Genomic DNA, 16,033 nt, shown 5'->3' on the forward strand with positions numbered 1-16,033 from the left:
AGGAGTCCAAGCATTTCTGTTTCCTACTGCCCACCCTTTTGTTTCACAAGGACTCCTTGATACCATATCCAGTCAAATTGCTGGCTTGATACCAAAGACAGGTATGTTCACCTTCCCTCTAAAATTCAGTTAATTGGTCCAAGTCTGTGACAAAGTCTATAACAAGTGATCCTGGGAAGACAAACTGAGTGGCACCATTTGATAGTACCAGTCAATGACATCTTCCATTGCTTTGATGATTGAGAGTAGACTAATTTTGCATTAAATCAGCAGTTTTGAATTTGTCCTGCTTTTTGTCAATGGGAATATCCAAGCCATTTTCCAGTCCTGTACGTGCCAGTTTTGTAACTGTACTGTAACGACTTAGCTAGACTTAGATTGCAGATCTTCAGTACCATAGCCAGCACGTTGTCTGCATGCAGTACTCTTTCTTTCTTTTTAAATCTTTTTATTGAGTAAGTATACAAAAAAGGTAAGCCATATAAACATTAATACAATGTTAAAGTATAATAAAATTCCAAAAGATAACAATACCAAAAAGAAAATACTACAAACAATGTAATTTAAGCATAAGAAACCAAGATAACATAATAGTATACTAGATTTTATATATATCAATGGAAAAAAAGAAAAAAAACCCCCAAAAAAAACCCACCGTGCAACTAACTAAAAGCAAAGCAAAGCAATGGGCTAACTTGAAACCAAACAGAGTTAAACTTAAAATCACGTCCTCAATCCCGACCTCCATTAAAACAGTAAAAAAAAACAAGAAGGGTAAATATTACATTAAATGAAAATATCGAATAAAAGGTCCCCAAATCTGTTCAAATTTAAATGAAGAATCATAAAGGTTACTTCTAATTTTCTCCAGATTCAAACATAAAATCGTCTGAGAAAACCAAAAAAAGGTAGTTGGAGCATTAAGCTCTTTCCAATGTTGTAAAATACATCTTTTCGCCATTAAAGTAAGAAATGCAATCATTCTACGGGCTGAAGGGGAAAGATTACTAGAAATTTTAGGTAGTCCAAAGATAGCAGTAATAGGGTGAGGAGAGATATCTATATTTAATACCTTAGAAATAATATTGAAAATATCTCTCCAAAAAGTTTCCAAAGTAGGGCAAGACCAAAACATATGAGTTAAAGAGGCTATCTGCCCCGAACATCTATCACAGAAAGGATTAATATGCGAGTAAAAACGCGCTAACTTATCTTTGGACATATGTGCTCTATGAACCACTTTAAATTGAATTAGGGAATGTTTAGCACAAATAGAGGAAGTATTAACTAATTGTAAAATCTGCCCCCAATCATCCACAGAAATGGTAAGCCCCAATTCCTGTTCCCAATCTACCCTAATCTTATCAAATGGAGCTTTCCTAAGTTTCATAATAATATTATAAATCATAGCCGATGCACCTTTCTGACATGGATTAAGGTTAATTATCGAATCTAAAATATATATAGGAGGAAGCATTGGAAAGGAAGAAAGTATAGTACTTAGGAAATTTCTAACTTGTAAATATCTAAAAAAATGTATTCTTGATAAGTTATATTTATTAGATAATTGTTCAAAAGACATAAGGGAACCATCTAAAAATAAATCCAAAAACCGTAAAATACCCTTAGTCTTCCAAGTTTGAAAAGCGCGATCCGTAAAAGAGGGAGGAAAAAATATGTTACCTAAAATAGGAATCGCTAACCCGAATTGATTAAGATCAAAAAATTTTCTGATTTGAAACCAAATGCGCAAAGCATATTTAACTATCGGGTTAGAGACCTGCTTAAGACGTTTCGAATCAAAAGGAAGAGAGGAACCTAAAATAGAACCAAGTGTATAACCCTGAACAGATTGTAATTCCAATGCTACCCATTTAGGAATAGATAGTATGTCCCGGTCAAGTAACCAAAATTTCATATGTCGAATATTAATAGCCCAATAATAAAATCTAAAGTTAGGTAATGCTAAACCTCCATCTCTCTTAGCTTTCTGTAAATGTATTTTACCCAGTCTCGGATTCTTATTCTGCCAAATAAATGAAAAAATTTTAGAGTCGACTTTATCAAAAAAAGATTTAGGAACAAAAATTGGTAATGCCTGAAACACATATAAAAATTTTGGCAAAAAAAACATCTTAACTGCATTAATACGACCAATCAAAGTTAAATATAAGGGAAACCATTTAGATGAAAGTTGAGTAATATGGTCTATTAATGGTAAAAAGTTAGTCTTAAATAAATCTTTATGTTTACAAGTAATTTTAATCCCAAGATATGAAAGATAATTATTAATCAATTTAAATGGAAATTTATAATATAAGGGAAGATGTTTATTAATCGGAAAAAGTTCACTCTTACTAAGATTTAATTTATAACCTGAGAAAAGACCAAATTGTGCTAATAACTCTAAAACAGCAGGAATAGATCTCTCAGGATTAGAAATATATAAAAGTAAATCATCAGCATAGAGTGATAATTTATGGGACTTTAATCCCCGAGTTATCCCAGTAATATTTGAAGATTCTCGAATAGCAATTGCAAGAGGTTCTAATGCAATATCAAATAATAGGGGACTAAGAGGACAGCCTTGTCGAGTACCACGAAAGAGAGGAAAAAAAGGTGAGTTTAAAGAGTTAGTACGAACCGAGGCTACAGGGGAGTGATATAACAGTTTAATCCAGGATATAAATTTCAAGCTAAAATTAAACATTTCAAGCACCTTAAATAAATAAGGCCATTCTACTCTATCAAAAGCTTTCTCGGCATCTAAAGAAATAACACACTCAGGAACATTTTGTGAGGGAGTATAAACGATATTTAACAATGTACGAATATTATAAAAAGAGTAACGACCTTTAATAAAACCCGTTTGGTCTTCCGAAATAATAGAAGGAAGTACTTTTTCTAGTCTATTTGCTGATAACTTAGAAAAAACTTTAGAATCAACATTTAATAAAGATATTGGTCTATAAGATGCACATTGAGCAGGGTCTTTATCCTTCTTTAGTATTAAAGAAATTGATGCTCTATTAAAAGATTCCGGAAGTTTACCAAGTTTCAAAGAAGCCTCAAAAACTTTATAGAGCCAAGGAATCAATAAAGAGGCAAAACATTTATAAAATTCAACGGTAAACCCATCAGGGCCAGGAGCTTTCCCCAGATTCATAGAAAAAATAACATTCTTAATCTCATCCATTGTAATGGAAGTATCTAATAAAGAAGACATATCCTGTGAAATCTGAGGGAAGTCTAACTTATCTAAAAAATCATTCATATATTTAGAATCTCGAGGAGACTCTGATTGATATAAAGAAGAATAAAAATCACAAAAGGTTTGATTAATCCCCACATGATCCAATATCAATCGATCATTTTGGTTATAAATCTGATTAATTTGAGATTTAACATAATTAGATTTCAATTGATTAGCCAGCAGCTTCCCAATTTTATCACTGTGAACATAAAAATCACTTCTTGTTTTCTTTAATTGGTTTACAATCGAGGACGAGAGTAGTAAACTGTGTTCCATTTGAAGTTCAGTTCTTTGTTTGTATAGCTCCTCAGAAGGAGCCATAACATATTTCTTATCAATTTCTTTAATCTTGTCCACAATTGCCATCTCCTCCTGCTTCTGTTTCTTCCTCAAAGCAACGGAATACGAAATAATCTGACCCCGAATATAGGCTTTAAAAGTGTCCCAAAGAGTGTTAACCGAAATATCTTCTGTATGGTTAATTGTAAAAAAAAGCTCAATCTGTTCATTCATAAAATTAACAAAGTCCGAGTCCTGAAGCAACAGCGAATTAAAACGCCATTGTCTATTGTTTGGTATATTGGCCATAATTTTAATAGAAAGCTTAAGTGGAGCATGATCCGAAATGGTTATAGAATCATAATCACATTTAATCACTGAAGGAATGAGACGAGAATCAATAAAAAAATAATCAATTCTTGAATAGGAATGATGAACATGTGAAAAAAAGGAAAAATCTTTTTCCTGAGGATGCAGAAAACGCCAAATGTCCGTCGACCCAGAATCAGAAAGGAAAAAATTAATCAAATTTGCAGATTTATTAGGTAAAGTCCGTAAAGGAGCCGAACGGTCCAAAGCTGGAGGTAAACAGGTATTAAGATCTCCGCCCCAAATCAATGAAAACTCGTTCAAATTAGGAAACTGATCAAACAGTGATTTATAAAATTCCGGACAATCCATATTAGGAGCATAAACATTAACCAAAACTACTTTTTTATTAAATAGTAAACCACTAACCAATAAAAATCTACCATTCGGATCAGAGATAATATCCTGTTGTATAAAAGTAACTGAGGAATCTATAAAAATAGAGACGCCTCGAATCTTAGCATTGGAGTTCGAATGAAATTGTTGTCCCTTCCAGAATTTGAAAAAACGTAGTCTGTCCCCCCTCCGTACATGGGTCTCTTGTAAAAATAAAATTTGTGCTTTAAGTCTCCGGAACACTTTAAAAACTTTTTTTCTTTTAATAGGATGATTAAGACCATTAGTATTCCAGGAGACAAAATTAATAATAGACTCCATAAATCCTAAAGTCAACCCACAACAAGGAGGGTTGACAATAGGCGCGACCCACAAACCCGGAGAGGAAACAGAACATACAAAAGATACCGGGGAAAAGGACGCAACCAGTACTTCAATAATGTATATAGCCCAAAGAAAAACAAACTAAAACGTGAAGCCCCTCCCACCACCCCCCGCCCCAAGACCCCAAGGCAAAATCTAAAGCAGACCCGCCAGAAAGAAGCAAGCGCTAAAACTACCCCCATGACTTCCGGTATACGCTCCCTAAAAAAAAGGTATAAATATGAAAAGGATCAGCTAATTGTAAAACAGTAAAAAAATAAGTAAAAAAAAGTTAGCTCAATTAGAATACACACAGAACAGAACAAAAGCCGGAAAATATATATTAAGAAAAACCACAATAAACCTCAAACTCATGAATAGACACAGCAACAAAAAAAAATAGGATTATTAACATAAAGTGATTATAAAAAGCAAAACAGAATAAAATTTAAAAAAAACTACAAAATTTAAGGCCGCACAGGAAATACATAAGATGACAAAAGGGAAGTAACCACCCAGAATCCCCTGGGAAAAGAAAGAAATGACGCAGTTAAAAAGAAAGTTTAGCAGCCATATTAAGAAATCAAAAGTAAACTTTTCTGCCCAAATAGGGCACAGAAAAGTTAAAACCAACCAATTCACAGCCTCCGATCAACGGAGAAAATTAAAAAAAAAGCAATTAAGATGTTGAAGATGAAAGTTGATCCAGATAACTCTGGGCATCCGATGGAGAATCAAAAAAACGAAGGGCTCCATCTGACATGCGAATCCTTAGACGTGCAGGGTACAGCAGCGCTGGTCTTAAATCCATCTTATAGAATTCCGACATCACGGATCTGTAACGGACCCGTTGGTCCCAGATTGGTTTACTGAAATCTTCCACGAATCGGAACTTAAGATCCGAAAAATCAATGAAACCTTTAGATCGAGCGAATCGAAACAGTCTCTCCTTGTCTTGAAAGTAATGAAAACGTAAGATAACATGCCTAGGTCTATCTGACCTAGACGAGTATGATGGGATTCTGTGAACACGATCCAGTAGCGGTGGTTGGTCAGGAAATACAGTAGGGAATGCATCTTTTAAAAGCTGAGAGAAATATTTCATGGGGTTGTTAGCTTCTACGGCTTCCCTCACGCCAATCATTCGTAAATTCTGCCGTCGCATTCTAGATTCCAAGTCAGAGTTTTTAAAAGTCAAAAAGTCAAGTTTCTTCTTCATTACATTAATTGTTTCTTCGATTTTCCCCATCTTAAGCTCACTTTGTTGCGCGAATTTTTGAAGATCAGATATAGCCGACTGATGTTCCGCAATACATGTTTGCATCTTATCAATTAAATCGGCAATTTTCTGGAAATTAGTTGAGATCTCCGTATGAATCAGGTCTTTAACAAAGCGTGCAATTTCCGTACGAATCATCTCCCTAACAGAGGTTGAAATTTCCCTCTGAATTAACTCCGATATCGCTTTCAAAGTCACCGGTGATTCAGTCGGGGGGAGATCCGTAGCTTTCGGTTTAACCGGAGGTTTACCATCCTTGCCGTTTTTCCCGTTCTTAGACATAGCAGATCTAAGTATCTTCCAATTGTCAGAGAATTCAGTTTAATTCAAAGTATTGTAAAAATTGATGCCTTAATGGTTAATTAAAGTATAGCTGACCATAGAGAAAAAAAACTCAGAGGTAATGGAGCGAGTCAAGAACGCGACTTCACTCCATGAGCGCTACCGGAAGTCTCCCATGCAGTACTCTTAATCATTTTCCAGTACTATATAGAGCAAACTGAATTGACAGAAGATTGGTTTCAGTAATGGTGGGAAACTTGGCTGGAAATTTAGATGGATTATCTACACTCGCTTTCACCTGAAGATGGTTGTGAATTCCTCAGCCTAGCCTTTTGCATGCTGGACCCTGTGATTGCTGATACCGTGAATAGTGCTGGAGCCTTCCCCTTCCCTTTCCATTAGCTCGGGGTTTCTCAACCAGGGTTCTGCAAGAGGTCGCTAGGGGCTCCGTGAGAGATGGTGATTTAAAAAAAAACTTTGTTTTTTGGATTTTGTGCAACACACGATGCTAGTACTCGCAGTGGTGGGCAGTGACCAAGCAGCCCTGTCAGCAATCTCATTAGTGGTCTCTCAATCCAGTATGGCAGTGCGCAGTAGGACTGTTTGTTTGGATGAATCCATTCTCAGTTTTTGACGTGAGATAGGGAGGTGGTTGCTAATTGATGAGCACTGTATTCCATGGAGGGGAGGGCAGTAGGCTGATGAAGTGCATATTTCGAGCATTGAAAGGACCTGCCCAACTTGGGCAGGATAGTCAGTCCGTCCCTCCCAAATTACCTCTTCCAACATTCCCTTGCGCGCTGCCAAATGACTTATGGGAGCGAACCAACTCAACTGGTGTATTCGGAAATTGGGGGGGAAATTTTCATTCTAAAGATGGTCCAATGTGATGATTTTTGAAGAGGAGGTATGAGATGGAAGAGGAGGATTCTAGGCCTAAGCCTATGGACAATTCTGATAAAGTTACTGGTGAAGAATTACAATCTTTGAGTCATTTCAGTGCACTAGTGCAACAATAGACATAAACAGTCCATCTTTACAATGAAAGCTTATCATTGGGTTTTTATATGGACTGGTGATCCAAGTTGCTCTATTCCATTGTGTCTAGTCTGTGGCAAACAACCACAGGTTTCAGATGCTAGGCCTATATTTGAGCCTGATCATGTCACTTAGTAAGATAATGTTTTTTTCCAGAATCTTGTATAAAATTGTGTCTTAGGCTGTATTTTTATTCATATTGTTTTGCCTTATGGTTTTTTAGTAATTTTACTATTCAATATTGTCCATTAATTGTCATGTTGTAAATAGCATTAAAATCAATTTACAACCTTTATCTAAATTAAATCTACCAAGCATACTTTTAGAAAAATTTAATCCCATTTTGGCTTAAGCCAGCTATTTAACAGAAGTTTATTATGTTTGCCTTATCAGTTTTTAAAATTTATGAAAGGGAAAGAAAGATTAGTTTCAAGAAAGGTAAGCTAAGCTTAACTACCTGTTTTTTCTCTCCCCAGGAAAGGTTGGCTAAAAATTCATTCTCTACTTAAGAGCATTGACAATTACTTTTGGATTATTATACCTACAACACTAAAGTACTGTGAGCTGTATATATAATAATTTTTCTTTAATGCAGGGCTCTCTGAGACCTGAAAATTATTTCAAGGATTCCTCCAAGGCAAAAAGGTTGAGAAAGGCTGCACTAACTGTTTAATCAGTAGAATGTTCATCTCAATGAATGTCACGCCAAAAAATACTCAATATACCAATAAAAGCAGCAATTTCGCTTCCAGCTAGTTTTAATGCTATTTTTATAACCTTCAACTTTAGCTGATGACATAGATAAAAGATTATGGGAAATAATTTACATCTCATCTCAATTGCCATCAAGCCAGTCCATAATAAATAAAATAATTTTGCAGTCATTTAAGTGTACCATCAATAACATTAGGTCTAAGAATAGAAAAAAAGGAATAGGAATTGATATGGAAAAAATGAACTACAAATGTTCAACTAAAAATAGAAAATGCTACAAATAATCAAACAACATTTGTGAATAAAAATGACATATGATTGCCTCGTAAAAGTTTTAATATTTCTTCAAAAAGGCAAAAGGAGGTGATCCTTACCATGATCCCATACACCTCTCTCACACTCGATACACTCAACATCAGCAAGTGGGCAAATACAAGCATGTGTGCTCAGACATTTCCTGCCATGACACACCCAGGCCTCACAGAAATCACAAACTGCTCCCTATGAGGGGGAAAGGAAATATAATAGTTATCACATATTCCATTTCATGTATCTTGTTGTATCGTATTAAATCAACTTAAAGCCTTATTACAGCACCAAATTTCTACTGGCAACTGTTGGAGAAGTTTTACATTCACCACTCAAATTGATTAACACAAGAGAAAAAGCTTGATCATTCTCAGACTGTGAGCTCCTTTAATTCAGCAACACAGGTGATGTTAAGCATAGAGACTATTACATTTACTGAAGAAAAATGAATACAATTAAAATAGATGCAGAGCATATTTGAGAAAAATCTTGGGTATAAAATGTTCTGAAATAGAGTTCTTCCATGTAACCTGAAGAGCCAAGTAAGTACTCACCACCATGGCAAGCCCTGTACTGTAGACACCAGGATGTTTAACAACGCAGTCTGAACTTTTCAACATACATTTTGTTTTACCTAGAGTGCACAGAAAGATGCAAATTATAAATAAGACCCATTGTATAAGGAAGATAAATACACTTACAATATATTAAATTTGTACTGTAGGCACAAACCCATCTGTTTCCTGTAATGACCTGCTGAAAATCTTAACTGGTTTTGTTTAACCCTCATATCTCCCGCATCTGTAGTATTTTATGTTCATCACTGTTATGCGTGACTGCTGTCAGACAGTTAAAAGAACCAAGTAACGTGGGGATGAATCACCTCCAGTGCACATGAGCTATTTACATCAGACAACAAATCCAGAGATCTTTCTCACAAGTGTGTTAACAGAAGGACACTTGGCCCATGCTAAATTCTGATAAACCTGTCACATTAGGATAGCAACACCTCCCACAGTAGAGCCCTGCCAATACCAGGCTCTTTCTGAATCCCCAATATTCAGAATAACAATTGTTGGGAAGCGGTAGCCACTGTCAGAGGGTAATTTATGTTCTTTTGGAGAATGCTACTCATGTGATGTTACTGAAAGCAAATTATTCTTTGCACCTGTGCATAGAAGTACTTGTGTCTATGATAAAAACTTAGGATTTTAGAAATCTAGAAACTATTAATACAAAGAAAAAGTTTCCAAACTATTTCCAAAGTTACAAGCAGCAATTGGTTTTGAAATTACAAGGATAACTGCATTAATAAACCCTACAGTCTGTGAAGGGAACAAGCTACAAGTTCAAAGCAGGATACCACTTAAGAGACTTGCTTTGGAAAATGTGAAACCAAAGACCAAGTTGAAGGCATTGGAATTAAGAGAGCTAAATTACAATAATGTAACACACTTCAGGAGGATACAATAGGTAATGGTGGTGCTGTCTCCACAAGAATCTACAAACTACAGTGGTGCTAGAAAGTTTGTGAACCCTGTAGAATTTTCTTTATTTCTGCATAAATATGACCCAAACTGTGATCAGATCTTCAAGCAAGTTCTAAAACTAGATAAAGAGAATCTAATTAAATAAATAACACAAAAATATTACACTTGTTCATTTATTTATTGAGAAATATGATCCAATATCACATGTATTTGTTGGGAAAAGCATGCAAACTTCTGGGGTAATGCCTTCTACAAAAGCAATTTGGAGTCAGGTGTTCCAACCTATGAGATGAGCTTGGAGGTGTGGGTTGTAGAGGTGCCCTACTCAACAAAAAAGATACACAAAGAGCCTCCTCTTCTCAAGAAAAATCTGTTCATGTGCACCATGCCTCAAACAAAACAACATTCAGAGGACCTTAGAAGAAGAATTGTAGAGTTGCATAAAGCTGGAAGAGACTAAAAAGACATTTCTAAAGACCTGAATGTTCATCAGTCCACAGTAAGGGAAAGTATCTACAAATGCAGGAAACTCAGTACTTTTGCTACTCTCCCTAGAAGTAGGCATCCTGCAAAGATCATGCTAAGAGCACAACGTGCAATGCTGAAGGAGGTGAAAAATGACCCAAGGGCAACAGCAAAAGACCTGCATAAATCTCTAGAACTTGCTAGTCTCTGTTCACGTGTCCACAATAAGTAAAACACTGAACAAGAATGGTGTTCATGGAAGGACACCACAGAGGAAACCAATGCTCTCCAAAAACAAAAACACTCCTGCATGTCTCAAGTTTGCAAAAGACCACCTGGGTGTTCTACAATGCTTCTGGGAAAATGTTCTGTGGACAGGTGAGACAAAAGTTGAACTTTTTTGGCAGAAATGCACATTGTTATCTTTGGAGGAAAAAGGGCACTGCACACCTACACCAAAACCTCATCCCAACTGTGGAGCATCATGGTTTGGGGCTGCTTTGCTGCCTCAGGACCTGGATAGCTTGCAGTCATTGAGGGAACAATTAATTCAAAATTGTATCAAGACATTTTACAGGAGAATGTTGTGTAGTAGACGGCACCTGAAGCTTAAGAGAAGTTGGATAATCAACAAGACAATGATCCAAAAGACAAGAGTAAATTAACAGCAGAATGGTTTCAAAAGAAAATATTCCTGACCTTAATTCCATAGAAATGTTGTGGAAGGACTGCAGGCAAGCAGTTCATGCAAGGAAGCTCACCAACATCCTAGAGTTGAAACCGTTTAATAAAGAGGATTGGCCTAAAATTCCTCCAATCTGATGTGCAGGACTAATCGACAGTTACCGGAAACATTTGATTGAAGTTATTGCTGTACAAGGAGGTCACACCAGTTACTGAAATCAAAGGTTCACATACATTGTCCAACAAATATATGTAATAATGGATCATTTTTCTCAATAACTAAACGAACAAGTAGAATGCTGTTTGTGCCATTTCTTTTGGGTTCTCTTTATCTAGTTTTAGCACTTATGTGAAGATCTGACCACATTTTTGGTCATATCTATGCAGAAAAAGACAAAATTCTGCAGTGTTCACAAACTTTCTGGCACCACCTTGCAAACCAAAGTTTATCACTATTATACTTGTTTCATTGATCAGCATTTGGAAGCAATGCTGTGTATTCAAACAGCTGTCCCTCACAATATGACATTTAAAGGAAGGAAAAATGATATGACTATCTAGGTTTTCTTTTATTCTCAGAAGTACTTAAAATGTCAATGTGATCTATCCTATCTCAAAACATTTGAATACTTGGAGTTGGCCTTTTTATTCGAGATGTGTTCCCATCATAAATACAGTGGCATGCAAAAGTTTGGGCACCCCGGTCAAAATTTCTGTTACAGGTTTCCCCCGCCATCTGAAGGTAGAGCGTTCCTATGAAAGGGTTCGTAAGCCGGAATGTGGTAAAGTGAAGAAGCAATTACCATTTCTTTATATGGGAAAAATTTGTGAGCATTCACAGACCCAAAAAATAACATACTAAATCATGCCAAATAACACATAAAACCTAAAATAACAGTAACATATAGTAAAAGCAGGAATGATATGATAAATACACAGCCCATGTAAGGTAGAAATACTTTTCTACAATCATTGCTACGCTGTTCTCCCTAGCGATAATCTCACGCAAGCGCTCTCGGCAGAAACATGGCGCAAGCGCTCTCTCCAGTAACCCTTAAGCTATGAAGCTGCCAAATCATACCAAATAACACAAAAATACACAGCCTATATAAAGTAGAAATAATGTATGTACAGTGTACTATCACTTACCAGAATTGGGAAGACAGCACCGAGCACACTGATGATGGGGTGTTAGGCTGAGTCAGAGGAGGTTGGGGCAGTGCAGTGGTCCCTGACCTCCAGGTCGCGGACCGATACTGATCCGCGAAGCATACAGTGGTACAGCGGTAGCCAGGACGCATCCAGCAAATCTTTAAGAAAAAAGCCAAAATAAACAAGCTAATTAATTAGGTGCAACCCAGCACCCAATTAATTAGCTTGTTTATTTTGGCTTTTTTCTTAAAGATGTTCTGGATGCGTCCTGGCTACTGCTGCATTCTCCGTGGCAATGTATCGGTCCACGGCCCGGGGGTTGGGGTAGTGGGACACTGGGGTGTCATCTCATCGTCATCTGTTTCCATCAGGGCAGGCAAGTCATCTTCTTCTATGTCTGCCTGCCTCGATGTCGAAGGTCAAGTTTCGTTGTCTGCTGTGGCTGATGTGGAAGGCATGAAAAACGACAGTATGCTTGACTGCTTAGCCTCGCGCATTTTTCTATCATACAGTTCTTTGTAAGCACTCAAACCATCCTGCAAGTATCCCCTAAACTTACGTACTCTTTCAAAATTAAAGTCGTACTTTTCTGCAATCATTGCAGCGAAAGTCTGATGCAGTTGCTTCACGTTTAGTTCCTGGACAACTTCACTTTCGGTCCATTTGCTACTGCATTCGGTTTCAAATGTTATCCTTCCCTCTTCCAATTGCATCAGCTCTTCATCTATCAGTCCTTGGTCATGGGATGCCAAAATCTCTTCAACATCACCTTCGTCAACTTCCACAAGCCAAACTCACTTTGTCCTTACTTTGTTCACCATGATCGAAACGCTTAATTATGTCTAGTTTTACGCTAAGTGTAACACCCTTACAAGCTGTTTTAGACTTTTCCGATACCTTACAACTCATCTTGCTAATGGCTGCTCACAGACACGTGTTTAAGCAATGCCGGCTAGAATGCAGTTCCGGGGAAGGAGCTTGGCTGCTCGGGGCGCGTGCTGTCTTTTTCGTAACAGTGAAAGCACCTTCTGTTAGCGAAAACAAGTAACTAATGTAGGTCTTTTGTAACAGCAAGGTTTCATAAAGCGAACGTTCGAAAAGTGGGGGACACCTGTACTGTGAATAGCTGAGTAAAAGATGAACTGATTTCCAAAAAGGCATAAAGTTAAAGATGACACATTTCTTTAATATTTTAAGCAAGAAAATTTCTATTTCCATCTTTTACAGTTTCAAAATAACAAAAAAGGAAAAGGGCCTGAAGCAAAAGTTTGGGCACCCTGCATGGTGAGTACTTAATAAAACTCAGAATTTGCTGGTATTTAATTGTATTCATTCTTCCCTCTACCAGTGAAATGTTCCCTGTGCCACTGGCTGTAACACAAGCCCAAAGCATGATCGATCCAACCCCGTGCTTAACAGTTGGAGGGGGGGGGGTTCTTTTCATGAAATTCTGCACCCTTTTTCCCTCCAAACATACCTTTGCTCATTGCAGCCAAAAAGTTCTATCTTAACTTCATCAGTCCATAGGACTTGTTTCCAAAATAATCAGGCTTGTTTAGATGCTCCTTTGAGCCTTTTGAATAGAACTTTTTGGCCGCAATGAGCAAAGGTATGCTTGGAGAAAAAAGGGTGCAAAATTTCATGAAAAGAACCCCCCCTCCAACTGTTAAGCACGGGGGTGGATCGATCGTGCTTTGGGCTTGTGTTGCAGCCAGTGGCACGGGGAACATTTACCGGTAGAGGGAAGAATGAATTTAATTAAATACCATCAAATTCTGGAAGCAAACATCACACCATCTGTAAAAAAGCCGAATATGAAAAGAGGATGGCTTCCATAACAGGGTAATGATCCTAAACACACCTCAAAATCCACAATGGACTACCTCAAGAGGCGCAAGCTGAAGGTTTTGCCATGGCCCTCACAGTCCCCTGACCTAAACATCATCGAAAATCTGTGGATAGACCTCAAAGGAGCAGTGCATGCAAGAGGGCCCAAGAATCTCACAGAACTAGAAGCCTTTTGCAAGGAAGAATGGGTGAAAATCCCCCAAAGAAGAATTGAAAGATCCTTAGCTGGCTACAGAAAGTGTTTACAAGCTGTGATACTTGCCAAAGGGGGTATTACTGAGTACTGACCATGCAGGGTGCCCAAACTTTTGCTTCAGCCCCTTTTCCTTTTTTTGTTATTTTGAAACTGTAAAAGATGGAAATATAAGTAATCTTGCTTAAAATATTAAAGAAATGTGTCATCTTTAACTTTATGCCTTTTGGAAATCAGTTCATCTTTTACTCGCTTAGCTATTCACAGTAACAGAAATTTTGACCAGGGGTGCCCAAACTTTTGCATGCCACTGTATACAAGTTCTGTAGAAAGATTTGTCAACATACAAAACATTTAAGTACACTAACTTTTTTTTAGTAAAAGCCCCATCCTTCATCATTCCAATCTCCTATTTGTAAAATTATTTTTTTCCCTAGTTCCCACAGTTCCACTATACTCCCGAAGTCTTTCTACTGTTAATTTCCTTTTCATCTCTGCTGTTACTTTTTCTTGTCTGATTTTTAAACCTTTCTGTGCTGATTTTTAAATTCCCTGCTACATCTGTTCTAAAGTTTGCTTGTTTCTTTTTCCAGATTTTGTTTTTGGCTAATGTCTAACATTCTCATTCATGGAAATTAATTTCCCCTCCACATTCACTCCTACTCATTCATACAACCAACACCAGCAACCCCTCCACTCATGACCTTTTCCTGCAGGTCACCAAACCCATAATTCTGAAAAAAACATGCCCATTTCCAATCACATCCTTACAATTCCTGCCACATACATTTTCCAACTCTTACGCTGCATCAACAACGGCAGAAAGATCTGTCCTGCAATAATCCATTTTCCAAATTCTCCAGTGTCTATTATTTCATCCTGATTCACAAAGCTGGTACTTGGTAACTTTTTCCCATGATTAATAGGAAAGGCATTGATTCAACTAAAGTTACAGGAGTTATTTATTTTAACCAATTGCAAGTCATTAAAAGCACAGGCAGAAAGAACTCTAAAAGCATAACACTTCTGGCTACTAAAGTTGTTGCAGGGGCCTTCCTTAGCAGAGGTATTTAAAACATCCTTCGCCTTGAGGAAGGTGCTAGAGGATTGGAGGAGAGATAATGTTCATTATTTTTGAACAGCTCCAAGAATAAGCCAGGAAGTTATAAGCTGGTGAGCTTGATGTCAGTAATGGGAAAACTATTGGAAGGTATTCTACGGTACAAGTCATACAAATATATGGATAGCGGTAGTCAATAAGGCTTTGTGCGTGATGTTGTGTCTGACCAATCTTAAGAGTTTTTCCCAGGGAGATTACCAGGAAAGTTGATGAAGGAAAGGCAGTGGATGTTGTCTATTTAGACTTTAGCAAGGCCCTTGACATGAAAGGTTGGTTAAGAAGGTTAAATTGGATTTGACATTTGCTTTGCAGGAAAAGGCCTCCAACAGATGATTGCTCTATGACTAGAGACCTGTGACTAGTGATGAGCCACAGGGACTGGTGCTGGATCAGTTGTTTTCGTCATCTGTATCAATGATTTGGATGATAATGTGGTAAAGTAGATTTGCGGATGACACCAAAGATAGGGGTTGTAGTGGACAGCAAGGAAAATTACCAAAGCTTGCAGTGGGATCTGGACCAGCTGGAAAAATGGCAGATGGAATTTAATGCAGACAAGTGTGAGGTGTGGCATTCTGGGAGGACAAACCATAGTAGATATTAGTGAACGGTAGGGCACTGAGAAGCGTGATAAAACAGAGGGACCTGGAAGTACAGATCCAAGATTCTTTGAAAGTGGAATCACACACAGGTAGACGGTCATAAAGAGAGCTTTTGGCACATGGGCCATCATAAATCCAAGTACTGCGTACAGGCATTGGGATGTTATGCTGAAGTTGTACAAGACACTGAAGTCCAATTTGGTATATGGTGTGCAGTTTTGGTCACCTTCCTACAAAACAGAAAATTACTAAGATTG

At 37.4% G+C, this 16,033-nt stretch overlaps 1 protein-coding gene across 2 annotated transcripts in view; it reads right to left on the bottom strand.

The window, feature by feature from the left end:
- znf330 (zinc finger protein 330) overlaps positions 1–16,033 on the bottom strand; it is a 37,006-nt gene that overhangs the window by 12,175 nt on the left and 8,798 nt on the right. For both annotated transcript variants that reach the window (XM_063046608.1, XM_063046607.1), the window contains 2 exons: positions 8,777–8,856; positions 8,288–8,414 (listed from right to left, as the gene is read on the bottom strand). In XM_063046608.1, the coding sequence (XP_062902678.1) occupies positions 8,288–8,414; positions 8,777–8,856 (207 nt within the window). The remainder of the gene's footprint in view (positions 1–8,287; positions 8,415–8,776; positions 8,857–16,033) is intronic.

This window comes from Mobula hypostoma, chromosome 4 (assembly GCF_963921235.1).
Source record: "Mobula hypostoma chromosome 4, sMobHyp1.1, whole genome shotgun sequence".
Classification (NCBI taxonomy): domain Eukaryota; kingdom Metazoa; phylum Chordata; class Chondrichthyes; order Myliobatiformes; family Myliobatidae; genus Mobula; species Mobula hypostoma.